Here is a 21,878-nt window from a genome sequence, read left to right as displayed (position 1 = left end):
GACTTTTAGACTTGATTGAGATTTTTGGTTGTATGTAGAAGTATTTTTTGGATATTCGACTCTTTTCTATAAGACTTGTGGGATTTTTTTAAATTTGTTTAGCGCATATATTTGCTTGACAAAAAAATATTATCCTCTTGTAGGTTCAGATTTACCAATCCAAAAAAATGTAGCTTAGCAAAACTATTTAACTATATGAACCCCATTTTGGGAATTAAGTTTTAGAGAACACCAAAGTTGGAATTTTTTTTATTTTTTAACCCCAATTAGGAAAATCAATCTGATATGCGCAAAAAGTAAATGGGAAGAACAAATGAAAAACAGAGAGAGTATATTTTTCAAAATACAAACTTTCAAGTGAGACGGTTTCAAGTTTTACACGGGTCACACAATTGAAGTTTCTTTTTACGGGAAACGTCTTTTGGGACGGTTACCTTTATTTGTGGTCGGTTATTTGTGGTTACTTAGTCCCTAAAAATATCTTTCAAGTTGATTTATTATAAATACACCCTCTTGTTAGCACTAGGGATTATGATTCACAAATTGAGAAAGAGATCACAAGAGCGCCATCGTAATTTGTGAGCGTGATTGTAATTCATCTTGTATTCTTTGCGATCATAGTGAAATTGTTTGTTCTCCGTGCCGGTGAACGTAGCTATCACATTGATAGTGAACTACGTTAAATTTCCGGTGTCATTTTCTGATGTTTGCATTGAATTTCTTGTTGTTTCATTGTTGTTCATCGACCTTGCTTCCGCTGTCGCACAACAATTGGTATCAAAGCTCAGGTTTTAATTCCTTGGAGAGTTTTTTTAGTGAAACAATGGCTTGAGATTCTACAATAAGAATTGAAAAATTTATCGGGAAAAATAGCTTCGGGCTATGGCAAATAAAGATGAAGGCTCTGTTGAAACAGCAGCAAATCTGGCGTCCGTTGGCTTTATGGAGTACCACTACGGGGTCGGATGATGGATTAACCGACGGGCAATTAGCAGTAATGGAAGAAAAGGCTCATTCTACCATTTTGCTAAGTTTGGATGATCACATCATCATGGAGGTCGCTGATCAGGCTACAGCAGCGGAACTTTGGATGAAGTTGGAGTCATTGTATATGACTAAGTCGCTGACCAACAAACTATTACTGAAGCAGCGGTTGTTTAGCCTCCAAATGCAATCAGGTACTCCCTTACGGGAACATCTTGAAAAACTTAACTCTATTTTACTGGATTTGCGTAACTTAGATGTTAAAGTAGATGATGAGGATGCTGCGTTAATTTCACTTATGTCTCTACCGTCTAGCTATGAGAATTTTGTGGAGTCGTTTGTTGTTGGTAAAGACGCTCTGACCCTAGAAGAAGTGAAGGCAGCACTTCATACTAGGGAACTTAGTCAAAAAGCTATAGGTGATAACGGGGATAGTGGCAGTGGGTTGTTTGTTAAGTCCGGGAAGTCTAAAAGGAAGAAGGGGGTTAACAAGGGCAACAATACTGGGTCGGGTGCTGGAAACGGCAATGAGGGATCTGGTAAGATTGCGGGGAAGACCTGTTATTACTGCAAAGAACCGGGTCACTTTAGGGCTAATTTTCCGGTGAGGAAGGGCAAGTCCCAAGTTGTTGTAGTTGAAGTAAAACCGAAGGAGAACTATAATTCGGAGGAAGACTTGGCATTAGTGAGTTCTGCTAAGTCTGGGGATCTTTCTGATGATTGGGTTCTAGATTCGGGGTGTTCATTCCATATGAGTCCCCGTCGAGATTGGTTTGACACGTATGAGTCTTGCAATGGGGGTAATGTTATTGTAGGTAACAACACACCTTGTAAGGTTACGGGTATCGGATCCATAAGATTGAGGACTAGAGATGGGCGAAGTTGACATTGACTAGGGTGCGGCATGTCCCTGCTTTGGGGAAGAATCTGATTTCATTGGGTACCTTGGATGATTTGGGGTACAATGGAACGTTTTCAGATGGGGAGCTGTCCATTTATCGAGGTTCGGAGTTGGTACTTAAGGGTATCAAGAGGAACACCCTTTATGTCTTTGAGGGTGTCACACTGTCTAGTTCTGCGGTTTGCGCATCAGTATCTCACCAGGAGATGACCAAGATTTGGCACATGAGGCTTGGTCATATGAGGGAGAAGGGGATGCAGCTTTTGTCTAAGAGGGGCCTACTATCGGGGATCAAGGTTACCAACCTTGAATTTTGTGAGCATTGTGTGTTTGGGAAGAAACACAGGTCAAAGTTCAGCAAGGGTGCTCACAATACTGATGAAGTGCTCGATTATGTCCATTCAGATTGCTGGGGTCCATCTAGGGTGGAAGGTATGGGAGGTTTCCGCTATTTTGTGTCATTTGTAGATGACAAATCCTGATACACATGGCTTAGGTTGCTTAAGTCAAAGGATGAGGCCTTCAAAGCTTTTAAGCAATGGAAAGCTTTAGTGGAGAATCGAAAGGGTAGGAAGATCAAGAAGCTACGAACAGACAATGGGCTAAAGTTTTGCAAAGAAGAGTTTAATCAGTTCTGTGCAGATGAGGGTATTAGTCGGCATCATACCGTCAGGATGACACCACAGCAGAACGGTGTTGCAAAACGGGTTAATCAGACACTGCTTGAGAGAGTTCGATGCATGCTCTCTAATGTAGGGTTTGGGAGGAGGTATTGGAGTGAAGCTGTGATAACAGCTTGTTATATCATCAATAGGGGTCCTCATTCGGGAATTGACTTCAAAATCCCGTTTGAGATCTGGAGTGGTAAGTTGCCTAATTTCTCTAATTTGAAGATTTTTGGCTGTGTTGCTTATTATCATGTTAGTGAGGGTAAGTTGGATCCACGAGTCAAGACGGGGTGTTTTGTTGGGTACGGTAATGGTGTGAAGAGGTTTACGATCTATTCACCTTCGGAGCGTCGGGTCATTCTTAGTAGGGATGTCACTTTTTATGAGAGCACCATGTATTCCAAGAAGAGCTCGGAGTCTTCTGATTTGGGAAAAGAAGGGGAGAACTTGCTGCAGACAGATGGAGTACCTGAGGTACATCAGTCATCCATTGTTGATTTACCTCGAGTGCAATTTATTGATGATGATGCTGAGGTTCCAGTGCTGAGTACTCCTGAACCTGAGGTTGTTCCATCTCCTCCTAACTTTGGGGAGGAGGTGGAGCAGTCTAATCAGGGGTCATCTAGTCAATCTGACACCATTCTTGAGAGACCTACACGAGTAATCAAGAAGCCTGTTAGGTTGATTGAAGAGATGGAAGGAAGGAATTGCTTTGTTGAGAATTTGACAAGTTATGCATTGAGTGTAGCTGATGATGTAGAGTCATATGAACCTGCCACGTATAAACAAGCAATTAGTTGCAGTGAGTCTGCGCAATGGCTTGCTGCAATGGGTGAAGAGATGTAATCTCTTTACAAGAACAGAGAGTGGGGACTTGTGAAGGTACCTAAGGGGAGAAAACTTGTAGGGTGTAAGTGGATCTTTAAGAAGAAAGAAGGGTCATCTGAATCTGAGAAAGTTCGTTTTAAGGCTAGGCTAGTTGCAAAGGGGTTCAGTCAGGTAGAAGGGGTTGACTTTGTGGAGATATTCTCACCGGTGGTTCGACATACTTCTATTCGTGTGCTATTGTCAATTGTAGCACATTATGACCTTGAGCTGGAGCAGCTAGATGTTAAGATGGTTTTCTTTCATGGCGATTTGGAGGAGGAGATTTTGATGAAGCAGCCCGAGGGATTCGAGATTCCAGGGAAAGAGCACTATGCATGCAGATTGCTAAAGTCGTTGTATGGACTTAAGCAATCCCCTCGGCAGTGGTACAAGAGGTTTGATTCTTTTATCATGGTTTTGATAGGAATTCGTATGATTGTTGTGTGTATCATAGTAAGCTGGATGACGGTTCCATGATTTATTTGTTGCTATATGTTGATGACATGCTTGTTGCCACAAAGAATAAATCGGATATTGCTAGACTTTAAGAGTTGCTTAGCTCGGAATTTGACATGAAAGATTTGGGTCTAGCTAAGAAGATTTTGGGTATGGAGATCTATAGGGATCGGGCTAGAGGTAAGATTTTCTTGACTCAGAAAAGTTATATCGAAAGGATTTTATCTCGTTTTGGGATGGAAAAATCGAAGCCTATAAGTACACCAACATCTATGAGCTACAAGTTGTCTTTGTCCATGTCACCTCAAACTGAGGAGGAGTTGGTGTATATCTCTAGAGTCCCGTATGCCAACGTTGTTGGCTGTTTGATGTATGCTATGGTCTGTACTAGGCCGGATATTGCGCACGCTGTCAGTGTTGTGAGTAGGTTCATGGCTCAACCTGGGAGAGAGCACTGGCAAGGGGTGAAAAGGATTTTTCGCTATTTGAGAGGGACAGCTGATATTGGTCTTGTGTATGCAAATGGTAAAGAGTCTACATTGCAGCCTTCGGTTACGTTGTCTACTACTGAAGCTAAGTACATGGCTTTAACTTCTGCAGCTAAGGAATCTATATGGCTCAAAGGCCTTGTAGGTGAACTGGGTATCGCACAGGATTTTGCTACGGTGTATTGTGATAGTCTAAGTGCCATTTGCTTAGCTAAAGACCAAGTACACCATGATCGGACCAAGCACATTGATGTCAGGTATCATTTTTTGCGTACTGACAAGAGGATGAAGATAAAGAAGATCGGGACCGCTGACAACCCAGCTAATTTCTTTACTAAGTCTGTTCCATTTAGTAAGTTTAAACATTGCTTAGACTTGCTAAATATTGATTACTATGTGATGTAGTAGGCCCATAGAGGCGGTGTTGGGGAGCTTCTGTTGTAGGCATGTTGGCCTTAAGGTGGAGCTTGCCCGAGGCTTGTGATGCAGGTGCAGCATTATGAGTTGTTATACTTGGTGACAAGTAGTTGATAAGTCTTGGTTGGAGACTTGTCCGGATGAGTCTTGGTTGAAGATTTATCGGGATGTACGGCTTATGCATGAGCTTTACATCGGGTTTTGGCTTGAGATATGTTCACTATGTATTGATGAGTTCATTTGCTGAATACGAGTTTTCGTCAAGGTGGAGATTGTTAATAATGGTGACTCAAACTTGCTAGCACCATTGGAAGAAGATGGGTTCAGGTCAGAGAGTACTCCGCGGAACGCGTAGAACTCCGCGGGGCGCGGAGTTGACTCTGCCTCAGGTCCGCGGGGCGCGGATTTTCTTCTGATCTCACTCTGCGGCTCGCGTAGTTTTACACGGGTCACACAATTGAAGTTTCTTTTTACGGGAAACGTCTTTTGGGACGGTTACCTTTATTTGTGGTCGGTTATTTGTGGTTACTTAGTCCCTAAAACTATCTTTCAAGTTGATTTGTTATAAATACACCCTCTTGTTAGCAGTAGGGATTATGATTCACAAATTGAGAAAGAGATCACAAGAGAGCCATCGTAATTTGTGAGCGTGATTGTAATTCATCTTGTATTCTTTGCGATCATAGTGAAATTGTTTGTTCTCCGTGCCGGTGGACGTAGCTATCACATTGATAGTGAACCACGTTAAATTTCTGGTGTCATTTTCTGATTGTTTGCATTGAATTTCTTGCTGTTTCATTGTTGTTCATCGACCTTGATTCCGCTGTCGCACAACACTAATGTTAATTTTCTTTGTTGGGATTTTTTGAGATTTTTCAGGTGGTGAGTGGGCTTTTTCAATTGATTAAAGTGGTGGGTTGTGTTTTTCAAACAGGTGGTGAGCACATGACTGGTGTTAAATGATGGAGTAGGGTTGTGCGACTGGTAGGATGTGCTTTTAGGCTTCGTGGGAGTAATAATATGTGAAGGGGTTGTGCTACATGACATGTGATAGGCGGGGATGGTATTGGCCAGGGGTGGGTTAGGTGGTTTTATAGTTTGTTTATTGTTTTTAAATTAAAATGTATAACGTTCAAAAAGTAAGGGTGTAATTGTTTTTTTATTTATTTTTAGAAATTATTTAACTAAAATTGCTATGATTTAAGTAAAGTTAAAACATTGTTGCTATCATGAGGAAGAAACTTTAAAAAAAATATTGTCACTCACGTTTCCCTAAATTTGGTTGCTATCAAGTAGAATTTCTCTTAGGGGGTTTTTGACACAAGAGAATGAGATTTGTGAGACTTTAAGATGAGATTTTTAAGATAAAAAAGTCTTATCTCTTGTTTTTAAGACCAAATTCCCTAATACTGCTTACACACCATTCTAATTATTACACCTAACCACCAAATTAGACATGTAAATGTAAAACAATGCAAAAATTAGTGTTTTACCATAGTTGTGAATATAGGAGTTTATAAAGTATTTAGGTTTTTATATGAGTCAAAGTAAGTGTTTATAGGTGTTAAAGTAGTTTTTATGGTATATAAAGTAGGTGTTTATGTATTTGCATGTGTTTATGGTATATAAAGTAATAAGTGTTTATGGTTAATGAATTAGATGTTCAAGGTATATAAAGTAAGAGTTTATGGTATATGAAGTATGTATTTATGGAATGTAAAGAAGGCAATTATGATATTTACAATAGGTGTTTGTAGCATGAGAAGTCGTTATTTATGATTTGTGAAGTACATGTTTATTGCATGTGCAACAGATATTTTTAATATGTGAAGTAGGTGTAATTGACATATGAAATAGGTTTTATGTTATGTAAATTAAGTAGGGATTTTTATTAGGGGAAATTGTCATTAATAATACAACATATGCTCAATCTGCTGAAAATAAACTCATCTATTATTTATTTTTTAATAAACCCAACTATAGAAACCTTGCTCATAGCGCTCCGAGCAGGTGAATAACCAATAACAAAGGATTACCAACTTTTTTTTTGACATTAAGAGTTACCACCATTCTAAAGTACTTCATCTTCCACCATTTACATGAACTCAATCTTCCACCTTTTTGAACTTTCAACTTTTTGAAGGTGAAGTCTTTCAAGGCATCTAATTATTCTTCAACAACATTATTATGCTAATAACAATAAATTGCAACACAAACATATAATTATACTTATACTAAGCTTAAAGAAATTTAAGAACTTACCCACAAGGGTAAATAATTCCATTTGTTGGAAATAATTAGCCAAAGAAATCCATACCAATAACATTATGTAAAACCTCAACAAACAATCAAATACCCCTATACAATCACCCAAGTTTCTAGTCACACCCACCTAAGAAATTTGCTTCTGACAATAACGCACAGTGCTTTGTATTACCGGGGATATACTTCCAAACAAATATTGAACCCATGCACATGATTCAACCCACATTGAAGCCACTAATAATAGACATCGGTTGTTGAAAACTGCCCTCAATCTCTCTTTTTGGGTCACCAATTTGGCATTAAAACAAAATTATGATCAAGAAAAAGGGGTAATTGTGACCCTTAAGGCCTTATTCTTTCCTTTGTATTTCAATGTTGTTGTGGTGTTTCCCGGCTCTTATAATATTGGGTGGAAGAGAGAATAAGTTCATGTGGATGGAAGAGAGAGAGAATGACTTAATATAGGTAGAGGTGCTAGAGGCAAACTCACTTTTTGCAAATCTAACCGGTTGCAGGTAATAATGAAATGCTATGAGCAAGATACCACATTAGGTGAGTTTATTGAAAAATAAACAATAAGTGGGTTTATTTTCAGCGAATCTAGCATAGGTTGTATTATTAATGACAATTTTCCCTTTTTATTATGTAAAGTGTATGTTTATGACATATGAAGTATGGGTTTTTAGTATGTGTAGTAGGTGTTTGTGATACATAAAGTTGGGATTTTTATATGTAAAGTAGATGTTTTTGATATCAGAAGTAGGTATTTAGAATATGTGAAGTAGGGGTCTTTAATATGTAAAGTGCGGGTTTTTGATATCTGAAGTGGGCGTTTATGGTATAAGAAATAGGTGTTTATAATATGTGAAATAAGGAGTTTTAATTATGTGAAGTAGGTGTTTATGATACGTGAAATAGGAATTTTAGTATGTAAAATAGATGTTTATGATACTTGAAGTAGGTGTTCAGGATATGTAGGCATGGCCACGGGGCGGGTTACCCGGAACCGAACCGGTCCCGAACCGCTTGGAACCGGAACCGTTTGCGACAGGTTCCGAACCGCCCCGAACCGCGGAACCGTGAAACCGCCGGAAAAATACTTCATGAACCGGACCTAAAAAACCGCGGTTTGGAACCGGAACCGATCCGGGTGAACCGGCCCAACGGTTCCATGGAACCGGCACCGGGACCGGTCCGGTTGAACCGGCTCAACGGTTCTATGGAACCGGAACCGCCAAAACTAGCCGTTAGAGAGCCGTTGCATTTTCCCCTATAAATACTCATCACTTTCAATCATTTTCATTCACAACTTATCTCTTCTTCTACTCTCTCTACTTACTCTCTCTACTTAATTCTTTAATTACGCAATTATTCTGTTAATTACATAATTAGTCTTTTAATTATTTCTTAATTTAGTTAATTACATAATTAGTCTATTAATTATTTATTTATTTCTTAATTCTATTATTATTTCAATATTACCAATCATGTCTTCATTTTTGAAAAAAGCCTCAAAAAAAGTTACTAAAGTGGCAAAATCATTGGGAGGTTTCAGCTCCTCCAAAAGAAAGGCCACTTCTACTCCGTCGCCGTCGGTATCAACAACACCTTCCATTAGTAATTATAAATATGAACCAAATTATCCAGAAGGGTACGACCCAGAATTACATAATTATGCAGAAAAAGTGAAAAGAGAAATACAAATTGATGAAGAAGAAGAACAAGAAGAGGAACCAACGACCCCTATTGGGATACATATATCTCGACAGTCATCAACAAGATCACATGAAGAACAAGGAGAACAACAACAACAAAGACAAGCTCGTGGTAAACGAGTCAATTTCCAAACTATCGGTTAGTTTTATAATTTTATTCTTCAAATTAATTAAATTTTAAATTATTTATTTATTTAATTATAGTTTTATAATTTTAAATTATTTATTTAGATGAAGATGAACCAGTAAGACAACCTTTTCCGGCAATGCCACCTCCTAGTGGTAGAGCTGTTTCACATGTGTGGTCGTATTTCACAAAAGAACCAACCGAGAATCCAGATATTTTCTTATGCACTTGTCAAATTTGTGAAAGTCAAGGAGTAAAGCCCTTAGTTTCATACAATTTCGCCAGAGGTAAATACTTTTTAAGTTTTTTATACATACTTTATATATTCATATTTTATAAAAATTTATTTATTGTGTTTTGTGAATACGTGTTAGGTGGTGGTACGGGATCCTTTAACAAACATTTGGCAAAGAAGCATGGAATCACAAAAGAAACTCATGCAGCAAGCGGCAGCGGGACCACAAGTGGAACTGGAAGCCGACAGACACAGTGGGACATTCCCAGCACAGGTATGCCTTTTAGATATAATCGTAATGATATGATTGATGAATTTTCTAGGTATGTAATTTATGATGAATTGCCTTTTAACCACGGTGAAAGTAGGGCACACGAGCGTTACGCTAGAAAAACTTTGCAACCACAATATAGAGCAATCCCTAGGAGCACTCTTAAAAGACGCACAATTAAATTATATGAATCAATGCGCTATGAATTAGTTGAAATGTTTAAATCTTTTAATGGTAGGGTTAGCATAACAACTGACATTTGGTCTGCTCCCCCACATTTAGAATCTTATATGTGTGTAACAGCACATTGGATAGATCAAAATTGGATTATTCAAAAAAGAATAATTGCTTTTGAGACAATGCCAGAAAGACATACCGGTGAAAACATAAAATATAGATTAGTAGAGATATGTAGAGAATGGAACTTATTAGATAAGATATTTTGTTGTTCAACTGATAATGCAACCGCGAACATTAAACGTCTAGAACTTTTGTATAACGAACCTGCATTTAGTTTTATCCTTGGGGGTAGCTTATTACACATACATTGTTGTGCGCATATAGTTAACTTATCTTGCCAAGCTGGCATATAACAATTAAGCGATTTATTAGAACCAATTAGGGATATAATGAAGTGGCTTAGGATTGGAAAGATAAAGAGACGATATAAACAATTATGTGACCAATATCAACTTAAAAAAGTGTATTGGTCATTAGATACTCCTACACGTTGGGGCTCAACCAACGATTTATTAAGAAAGGCGATTGCTTATCATCCAGTTGTAACACAACTATATAGTGAGTGTTCAGATAGTTACATAGCTGATGACACTTGGGAATTAGCTATAGGTGTACATAATATATTAGAAGCGTATGACCACACGACTAAGATTTTTTCATATGTTTATGAACCGAACGTTCACTTAGTAATAAGTGAGTGTATTACTATTTTTTATCATCTCCTTAAATATACGCATGATGATACTAACCCATATTTGAAGCCGATTCTTGCAGATATGATGGAAAAATGGAAGGCATATTTTACCGAATTTCCTTATATTTATGGAATCGCAACCATTTTGGACCCATGTTTTAAAACTGAGGTCCTTACTAAAGTAATAGGATTTTACTACCAATCGTTAGATCTCCCGCCTACTGATGTACATAATTATGTAGGAACATGTAAAAAATATTTAGCAGAACTCTATGATTATTACGCTAGTGTATATAACCCAAAACGCGATACGTCTAGCGTGCTAGCGTTTTGGCACGTCCCTCTTACTATAATTCGGTAATAGCTAATATAATGAGTCAAGATGATAGTTTTGTAGGATCATCTTCTTCCTCGACCTCATATTTAGAACTAGATCGTTATCTTAAACACCACTTTGAAATAGACCAAGGTAGCTATAATATTTTAGAGTGGTGGAAAGAAAAATCTGTAAAATTTCCCATTTTATCGAGAATTGCAAAGGATATCCTTGCAATTCCCGCGTCAACAATTGCGTCGGAGTCTGCTTTTAGTGCAGGTAGAAAAGTTTTGGACGAAAAGAGATCTCGTCTTGCTCCACAGAGTATTCAAATATGTGTTTGCAAGAAAGATTGGGATCAAGCGGAGATTCGAACACAAGGACTAAGGAATGATGATGATCAAGACGACGATGATGATCCATGGATGATGATGGATACATCTGCATCATCGTCAGGAGGAGAGTCAGCGGAAGCATCTATCCAACCACATGATGATGACGAAGACGAATAGGATTGACATGCAATGAATTTCGCTAATAATCAAGTAATCATCAAAGGTACGTCCGCAATATTATAGGATTTTTTTATTATATAAATATTTAAAGAAAAAATAAAAATGGAACCGATGGTCCGACCCGCCCGTCCCGTGAGTTGGAACCGCCGGAACCGCCTCATGAACCGCCAAGGAACCGTTTGGAACCGCCCGGAACCGGAACCGTTCGCGACAGGTTCCAAATGGAACCGGAACCGGGTGGAACCGGAACCGGAACGGAACCGGACCAACCCGGACCGTGGCCATGCCTGAGGATATGTGACGTAGAGATTTTTAATATGTGAAGTAGAGGTTTATGATGTGTAGTAAGGTTTTTAATAAGTGAAGTAGGATTTTATATTATGTAAAGTAGGATTTTATATTATGTAAAGTAGGATTTTATCACATGCAATGTAGGTGTTTTTATCTTATGCAAAGTAGGTGTTTGCAGAATACAAAGTATGTGATTTTGATATTTAAGGTAGGGGTTTTTAATATGTGGATTAGGTGTTTTTAATATATGAAGTAGGTGTAATATATGTGAAGTAGGGGTTTATAGTATGTGTAGTATGGGTTTTCGTATTTGAAGTAGGGTTTTATATCATGTAAAGTAGGTGTATATAATATGAAAAATAAGTGTTTGTTGAATACAAAGTAGGTGTTCATGATATTTGAAGTAGGAATTGATGGTCATCTATATCTACTTGGATTGTATAAAACTCAACATTTGGACGATTCGGAGAAGCGAATAGGATAAGATTCTCAATATCTCCTTGATTCAGAACCCTTAAGGCTTAATGCATTGTTTCCTAACAAGGGGAATTTAAACTTCATCATCAAACCCATCCCCCACGTCTCTGACTAGGACCACCTCCTCTAGAGCCAGAGATGGCCCAGCAGGCTCTCTAGAAGTTTCCTTCTTGGCAACAACTTCTTGCTCTTAGGGGTCACCCGTATGAGGAAACAAAAAGTTTTAGCAAATTTTTTTAAAAAAAGGAAAAAATAGGAAAAGAAGGAAATTCATCTTCAATAGGAACACCTCCCATGGTGGCTAGTATAAAATCTCTCACACCCTTAGAAGAGATCGAATGTTAAGGGGTTCCTATATATCAATAAGACAAGCGAACCACAAAGAGAAGAAGATCATCACCTTTTCAATTCTAGACAATCATTGTATCAACAACTTGTCTATCAGACTTGACCACAGTCGTTTCTTAGGCTATCTGGGGTTGCCGACTGCCTAAGGGCTATAGAAATAAGGGGCATTGATAAGTGCAATTATTTGCACTTATTTATATCATTTTAAACTCCTTAATGATGGTTATTGTTAGTAATTTCATGCTTATTTTGAAGATCTATGCTACTTTACCCATTTTGGTTATTCATGATGATTTTGAGCAGTTTTGATCGTTTAAGCATTATTCTTTTGGTTTTAATGATGATAGAGATTACTAAGGAGATTATTGCTCGTTTGAAGATGTTTACAATGAAGATGGGCAAAAGAGTAGAAAAGTGTTTAAAATACAAAAGTTTTAAGGTGAAATTTGATACATGATCACTCTTTTGATCATATGTTTTGATAGAAAGGTCTTATTAATGAAAGGTTTGCAACATTGGAAAGTATACTTCAAGAGTTTTCCAACGGTATATTATATATCCAATTTCAACAACCGAGTAAGCAATGACGGTTATTTAAAGTTCGCTAGTCAAAAGTAAAGCAACGAGTCGTCGCCTAAAAGCTACGACTCGTCTCCAACTACTGATATCCACAAGCTGATGGTTTTCTTTCACTATTTTAGTGGTTTAGTGTATTTTAGCTTTATTCTATTATAAGAAGTCAGTTATTTTTGGGGAGATTGTTCCCCAAGCAACCTTAGAATATAAATAGGCATTAGTTAATTTCATTTTTTTTGTGCTTTTAGTGCCCTAGATGCCCTAATGCTCTAGTTTTCAGTTTTTAGTTTATTAAGCTTAGTTTTTTATGTGTTGGCTTGGGGGAAACTTTTATTGATTTGGCTCTCCTAGTGCAAACCCCCTTTGGTTTACTATCATTTTGACCAATCCCCTCCAACATTAACTCTAAGGGTCTATATACATAGCTGATGCCTCTGGAATTGGACTACGTCCCAGGCGACAAAAATTAGAGTTAGCAAGGACATAGTCCACCTTCTAATATTTGGCGTTGTCTTTTGTAAGCCTGCGGAGTTTGCATAGTACTTAAAGCTAAGACCCGCAATATAACCTTTCACTAGGAGGGGCTCCTTAGAGCATAAGCCCCACCACTAATATGCAGACTGAAAAGTGTCAGTGTGTCACCCATTGGAGCCTTTAGAACTGACCTTTAGTATTTTGCTCTTGGAGGAATGCCTAACTTTTTCCAGCTACGCGGCCAACAACATCCTCTGGAAAAAAAAAGGGAAAAAGAAGTTATAAGTCTTGCAACAAGATAAAAAAGCAAGGAACAAGGCCTTAAAGCATGTCTTGCTCTAGATAATCGAGCATATCAACCACAACTAGGACCATGTCCAGCCTTATCACCCCAGCGTGAGGTGGCTAGTGTTATGGAAAGCGTTCCATCCCCTTGTACGTTTGTACAAAAAGGTGTGTCTCTCACATTGAGTGAAATTTTTTATCTCCAACGTTGATTTAGATCCGTTTAGCGTTACCTTACTTTGACCCACATAGTTTTGTCCAAGTAATGTTTAAGATCGTTGAGGTCAATGTAATCTGCTACCCTAGAATGATCTGGAATGCAGGTGTCGTAAGGCTTATTCGTTATCACATCCAGCTTGAAGACGAACTTGAACATCTTGAAGATTAGTAGGAAATCCCATGTGCTCTCATGCAATAGTGGCATATAATATGTTGGAAGAAAGGATAAAGAAGAAAGTGTAGATCGAACTAGTGGTAGAGAATGTCAACAGGGATGTAGATATCTGAATAAGGATCTTGGTTGATAATATACTCATCAGCCACTATCAAGGGTTCCCTAATCCTAAAATGATAGCCTTGTTCCGGTCTATGTAACAGTAGTCTTCCGGCAGAAATTGTGCCTTGCACCTTGTGGAAAAGAGTTAATAAAATTAGCTCATCAATCGTCTCATCTAACTCTCGAGCAACCTCGTGGAAAAGAGTTGTGACCTAAGTGGCCTAAAAAATTAAAAACCATTGTCATTGAGATTTCAGTCAATATCATTTGTCATATCGACGTAGAAATTTGTGTAAAGTTAATGTTCTTGCAAAAGAGTTTGGAAAGATACTTTATAGAATCAATGCCCCACCTTAAAGGGCTTCTATTGAGAATCCCAACCGTCGAAATCAAAAGTTGGATTATGGTATGTTTGCATTAAATGCAATCAGTACTCAAGGCGCAGATAATGATGAAAGACTACCCTAGGGACGTTGAATCACCATTAGGGTTGACAAATCTGTTAGTTAAAGACACGTCACTCAAAGTAATTCGGGGAGAGGATTCTACCCCAGTTGAAAGTGGTGAACCAGCAATCTGGATCAACTTGTGTCAAAAGAAGCCAACTTTAACAAATGATTCCCTTAAAGTTCGTCCAAAAGGTTCTTACCAGATAAAATACCTCCTAGATAAGGTTTGCCCCTAAGGGTATATCCTAAACGTTTCGTCTCTGAGGGTTTATCTTAAATGTTTCATTCTTAAGGGTTTATCCTAGACATATTATTCCAGAGGATTCATCTCAGATAATTGCCTTCCAGGTACATGTTCTAGACTCTGGAGAGGTCACAAATAAGAGTTTTTATAGACAGTCAAATTTCTTCTAGATTGATTTTATCTAGATAGAGTTTGCCTTGGAGAACGAAAACCTAGACTTAAGACAAGACTCGCAACGTAAAGGCTAACTCCACAAAAAGGAGCAATCACACAAAACATAAGAGGATTTTCAGACAAGCCCATTAATTTTGTACCATACTTCAAAGGTTTAGGGGGCAAATTAAATGCGTCTAAATTAGGATCTCAAGATTTACATCTTAATAGCGCAAAGTAATAACGCGGGCTGAGATAACATCCTACAAGCAATGGCTAAGAAATCTTTCCAAATCCCGTAAAAGACGTTCCACTATATTCATGGTAGTAATGAATTAATGAATAGTAAAGCTACAATAGTTTACCCGGTTGCATGAAAACCATTAGACTACTTTATCCAATTAAATAGAAAGGCAGTTATTAAATTTCGCCACTCCTTTTCATTTTATTGCCACTCCCTTTGAAATTACGAATTTGCCCCTGAAGTTTAAAAAATTACAAAATTGCCACTGGACTTAAAACTTAATTAACAAATGTAAATCACATTTAATAACACTGTTAATACTTTAATCCCGAAGATTTGTCTATATATATCGAATTTTCAGACGCGTTCTTGTATGAAGTACGAATTCAAACACAGTACTATCTCTCTAAAAACTCTCTAAAATTGTTGTACGATTTTAAACAAGTTGTTACTTGTAATCGATTAACTATGGCTAACGAAAGCGATTATGAATCGAATCTGGTACGTAAATTTTTCGATTTGAATCATTGGAAATGTGTTTAAAAAAAAAAGAATCACACCAAACTGGGCGACTGAACCATGGTCCAGTCACCCAGTTTTGTGCGACTGAACCATGGTTCAGTCGCCCAGTTTCGTGCGATTCTTTTTTTTTTTTTTTATTTACATTATTATTTTTTTATTTGTTATTATAATTATTATTAATTTTATTTGTCGTAATTTTTTTATTATTGTTATTATTATTATTATTATTATTATTATTATTATTATTATTATTATTATTATTATTATTATTGTCATTATTATTATTATTATTATTATTATTATTATTATTATTATTATTATTATTATTATTATTATTATTATTATTATTATTATTATTATTATTATTATTATTATTATTAAAGTTTTTTTAGTATTAGTATTTTTATTAATTTTTGTTATTATTATTATTTATATTTTCATTATTAATGTAATTAATTTATATTATTTATATTTAAAATTTGCAGGAGTTTGAAAACTTCGGAGACAACGTAGATTACTCCGGTAGCTTTGTTACGGATAGGGAATTTATTTCCTTAGATGAGTTACATAGTTGGGCCGATGCGATAGCAATAGCAATTGGTTTTCAATTTACACGTGCTTCTTATAAAACAAAAGAAGAACGTTCTAGAGTTAGTGTGTATTTAAGATGTCATCGCTATGGTAATATTAGGGGTGATGTACACAATTTAGATAATACTGCCCGACCTGGTTCTAAAAGTAGAAGTTGCGGGTGTAAATTTTTGATTGTAGCAAGTAGTCGTAAACCAAGAGAAAGACCTTGGACGGTAAGGGTGTGTCCTGGTGAAAAAGGAAAACATAACCACCCGTTCTTAGTGTACAGAGATAGTCATGTAAGGGCGAATAGGATCAATGTAGATATTCGAGAGCACATTCGACAGCTTAGTGCAACCGAAATACAACCGGCCTTTATTATGACTTCTATTAGAGAAAATTTTCCTGGTATTTTTACTAGCATGAATCAGATATATAATATTAGGCAATCAATAAGGAGAGAAGAGATGGAGGGTAGGACTCCCCTTCAACACTGTCTTTATATGGCCACAAAACTTAATTACGTGGTCTGGACAGACTTGGATAGCAAAGGGGAACTAAGCAGGCTATTAGTTGCAAATCCTACCTCTATCCAAATGATATGTACGTGGCCGTATGTTGTGCTGATAGATACAACGTACAAAAAGAACAAACAAAAGTGGCCACTATGTGAAGTGATCGGAATGACGCCAACCAATCACAACTTCTTGGTTGCGTTCTGTTTGATGCGAGATGAGGAGGCTGTGTCGTATTCTTGGATGTTGCAGGGATTGAGAGATATTTTCGGCCCTGCTCAGACTCCTAGCGTCATTGTAACCGATCGAGACGAAGGTTTATCTGTAGCTATTCGTGACGTCTTCCCAGGTAAAAAGGTTTTGTTGATTAATTAATGTCGTTCTATCTATTGAATATGTCTTAATTACGTTCAATGTTGTGTTTAATGTAGATGTACGTTATTTGTTATGCATTAGGCATATTGCAAACGACGTTGAGAACATGGTGGACAAGTTGTGTGGCGGGAAAAAAAATCAACAAGGGCAAATAATCAGGCAGGATAGATAGAACCCCTTGGTTGAAAGTTCTACAATCGGGGAATTTGAACAGAGATGGCAAGCGATCGTGACTACGTGGTCGGTTAAGAACAAGGTCATTCGGTATCTGGCTGGAACATGGATTCCACCTAGAGAGAAATTTGTGCGTGCGTGGACGAATGATTGTTTGCACATGGGTAACCAGACTAGCAGCAGAGTTGAAAGCCAACACTCATCTTTCAAGTATTACCTTGGTAGCGGTAATAGCTCATTCGATACCCTTTTTAAAAGGGCACACGCACAGATTACAAATCAGCATGCTAGGATCCGACAAGCGCTACAGGAATCCATGAATTTTGTAGCAAGGTCGATGCGACAGCATTTCTTTAGACCTTTATATCGCCACGTATCTATCTATGCCTTGGAGCAGCTCCAACTTGAGTATAACCGTATGTTAGAACTGGGTGATTTTGTATTTAACAAATGCGGTTGTGTACTTCAACACACCCATGGATTGTCGTGTGCATGTTATTTACATATGTCCATCGGTCATATCCCTCAGTCCGATGATGGCCTTCAACGGCCTCTTCCTACTACGGCATTCCAGAACCGGAGGTGTACGCTCGGAGCCGTCGAAAATAAGTTTCGCTATGCGCCCACCATAGCTAGGGATCAATCGGGTATCTGTCGGCCCCCTGGGCTGGGGCGATATGACTAATCAGTCCGTGTTAGCGGACTTTGAGCGCCTGCTCTCTCGGGCCGACTCATTATCGACGAAACTGCGTCCAGTGCGCTCAGAGGCGGCTGAAGAACTAGGGCCGCCACGTGCAAATCTCCCGTCGCGCCCCCGGACAATAGTCCAGTCCACTGGGCGAAAATCAAGAGCTTTGTATTCAACATCATCAGCAACATTATCATCATCACTTGAAACCCCAACTACTCTGGATGCTACTAGCCTGGTCCTCAAGAGGGGTTCGCACTAGGTCCAACGCAGTCGACCGTTGGGCAATACTGTATCTGGCAGCCTCTTCCTGCCTAGGCCTCCTAGCTGAACCCGTTACCTCCCTCTCATGCGGGTCCCCTCTGAGTAAGGTAGGCCTAGAACTATTACCGCTCAACAAGTTTCTAAAAAAACCCTTTTCTCTTCCTTGATTAACAGCCATTTACTACAATTTTTGATAATTTAAGTAAATATTAATAATAAATGAAGATAATCAAACATTACGTTTAACCACATAAAAAAAACAATAATTAATTAGCAACAACATAATTTATCTAATCATTATCAACAAACATAATGTTACAACATATTTATTATTAGGATTATTAATAATATTATTGTAATTAATTTTCTAAATTCACAATAATCATAATAATAATAATGATAATAATAACAATATTAACAAAAAAAATAACATTAATAATAATCATAACAGTAATAACACAAACAATAACAATAATTATAACACTAATAACAAAAACAATAATTAAAAATAAAATCAAAGGAAAATTTAATAACATTGACAATAACAACAACAACACCAACAATAACAATAAAAATAATATTCAAAAGAATATAAAAAAGTTAATAATAATAATTATAACAAACATATTTAAAATAACAAATTAATAATTAAAACAAAAATAAAAATTTAATAATAAAAATAATAACAATCACAACAACAATAATAAAAATAATAATAATAACAGTAAAAATAATAATAATAATAATAATAATAATAATAATAATAATAATAATAACAATAATAATAATATAATTAAAATAATAATTATTATTCATAAAAAAATGAAAAAAAAATTGAGTTGCACAGATCTGGCGACCAGACCCCGGTTCAGTCGCAGAAAAAACCGCGGTTGGACCCCGGTTCAGTCGCACAAAATAGTGCGACTGAACCGGGGTCCAATCGCGGTTTTTTTGCGACTGAACCGAGGTCTAGTCGCCCAGATCTGTGTGACTCGTTTATTTTTTTTATATAATTTTCAAATAATAAAATTCGAAAGAAAAATTACCTCGATTAATTGTTTGCGGATTAAACTTCTTAGTTTTTGCTCCAAAAATTTACTTATGTAAGTTTGTTTTTTAAGTGTGATAAGAAAATTATTAGTGAGATTGTGGTATATATAGGAAATTTTAAGTGCAGTGGTAAAATTGTAATTTTTTCAAATTATAAGAGCAAATGCGTAATTTTATTTGAAGATGATGATAAAATAAAAAAGATAGCGAAGGTTAAATATCGGAAATAGAAGAGCTTTTGAAAAATACGACAAAAGTGAATTTTGCACTAATTAACCGACTTCACAACCAATAAGTCACCACATCAAAAGGCTACTATTGACTCTTCAGATAAAACTAAGGTAAAGCTGGTACCTCGAAGAAAGCCAAAATTTGCACAAAGGATCAAGTGGATATTCCTTTGTTGTTAAGGTTCACCGCTCCTCCAAAGCGGTCATTTTTTAATATTTATACCCGACTCTTGTCCTTAATAAAGACAGATAATTGTTCACCATAACTAGATTGAATTTAAGAAAAATTATTTTGAATAATAATTTTTATACAAATTTTGAATTAAGCATGAATAATTTAAAGTTTAATATCATATTTACATCAACATCCCTTACCAGTTTATAACCAAAAGAGCTTATCAATGTAATTAATGCAACCGTAATTATTACAATTGATATCATATTCACAAAACCAGACAATGTGTATACTCATTTACGAGTTAATGTAATTATTACTATGAAGTAGAATTTATAGAATAAAATTGCATTTAAGACATGAATATTTCTCTGAAATAAACATCAGTTACTGAAATAAATTATTTTAAATGCAACCGTAAAATCACAGAATTCCATTTAAAAACCAAAATCCGAGATCAAAATTACACAGTTCCATCACTAATGGAGTTCATTCTATTCTATATTTCCTTGCAGGATGTAAATATATATGAAACAAGATTCAAAGAAAGAGATCGAGCTAGAACCCCATTAAACTAATCTTAATCATCATTTTTTTAAGTACATCCGAGAATATTCTAGAATTCCTGAGAAGCAGAACCAATATCTCCTTTACCACCACCACCTTGCTTCTTAGGCAAAAGAGTCTGATGAATATTCGGCAACACACCGCCATTGGCAATTGTTACTTGCCCCAATAACTTGCTCAACTCTTCATCGTTCCTTACTGCTAATTGAATGTGACGCGGTACTATTCTATTCTTCTTGTTGTCTCTCGCTGCATTTCCAGCCAGCTCCAACACCTATACACCATTTTCAGTTTTAGAATTAGAATATTTGCTCATAAAATCCTAGAAATCCTGATTCTCACTCAAATTTCGAATTTCAATTTATTAAATATCCCTAGAGACCTTAATAAAGACTATTGATCACAATCAAATATTAATTTGAGGAGTCTCGAAGGCCTCAAATAAAAGGATTCCGAAATCAAGCGTTAAAACTTACTAACATGCTCCCCAATTAAACCATCAAAACTACTCATTAAACATTATTTAGACTTTAAACCATAAAAATCCTGTCAAATCATCCAAATAATCAACGACATTTTGATGATCACACTCCAATTTCAATCAAACCAAACACTCAGAGTCACAGCAAATCAAATCAAACCGTGTATTCGATTCTGAAATTATGCGTCAAAGACTCAAAGCTTAATTAACATACTGTAAGATTAGACAATCTATATCTCAATCAAACCATCCGAGCTACTAACTAAATATGACATAAACCTTCAAACCCTAAAAATCGTTAAAAACATACCAATTCACCAAAAACAACAAATTATGTCAATCTCAAACAGCCAAAAACCATAGCCTAACTCAAACTAATCGACTGAAAAATAACTGAAGAACATCAATAAATTGTCAAATACCTCAGCAGCGAGATACTCGAGAACAGCAGAGAGATAAACAGGAGCACCAGCACCAACACGCTCCGCATATTTTCCAGCCTTCAAAAACCTTGCGATTCTACCAACAGGAAACTGAAGACCAGCCTTGGAAGATCTAGAAACCGATTTCGAAGATTTAGGTTTTCCGCGTCCTCCTTTGGTAGATCCAGAACCATCTTTGCCACTCATTGTTGTTTTTTACCTGAACCCTAGGAGAGAGAGTGTGGGAAAAAAGAGGAGGTTGGTGAGAGAAGAGAAAAAGGCGAGGGTTTTTCACAAGAGATACAAGGGTGTTCTTGTTTTTATAAGAAGAGATCGTGGATTTTAATTGGTCTATATGGAATGTCCCGGATTGCCAGCGTGGCATTTGTGTTCGCGGGAAAATTTAGTGTCGCCTAGAAAAAGTTGAAATCATTTCAAAAGCCTTTTTATATGTTCCCGCTTTCTGAATGGCATTTTTAAGTTGAAAAAGTATGTGTTCATGCTACTCCGTTATTTTAGAGTTTATCAATTTAAATACTTTATAAAAATAATTATTATTTTAATTGAAAAATACTCCCTTCTCCATTCATTAGAGAAGTTTCATTTTTCCATTAGGATGTTTTATCAGTTCTTTACATAAAAAACC

At 36.7% G+C, this 21,878-nt stretch overlaps 1 protein-coding gene across 1 annotated transcript; it reads right to left on the bottom strand.

Annotated features, from left to right (window-relative positions):
* Positions 1-20,128: 20,128 nt before the first annotated feature.
* Positions 20,129-21,536, bottom strand: LOC130818948 (histone H2AX). Its single transcript, XM_057685231.1, has 2 exons — positions 21,233-21,536; positions 20,129-20,603 (listed from the first exon to the last, which is right to left on the bottom strand). The coding sequence occupies exons 1-2, from the start codon at positions 21,437-21,439 to the stop codon at positions 20,379-20,381; spliced, it is 432 nt and encodes a 143-aa protein (XP_057541214.1). The 5' UTR covers positions 21,440-21,536; the 3' UTR covers positions 20,129-20,378.
* Positions 21,537-21,878: the final 342 nt, after the last annotated feature.

The sequence above is a fragment of the Amaranthus tricolor genome, chromosome 7 (genome assembly GCF_026212465.1).
Source record: "Amaranthus tricolor cultivar Red isolate AtriRed21 chromosome 7, ASM2621246v1, whole genome shotgun sequence".
Taxonomy (NCBI): Eukaryota; Viridiplantae; Streptophyta; class Magnoliopsida; order Caryophyllales; family Amaranthaceae; genus Amaranthus; species Amaranthus tricolor.
This window is presented reverse-complemented; position numbering and strand designations above follow the sequence as displayed.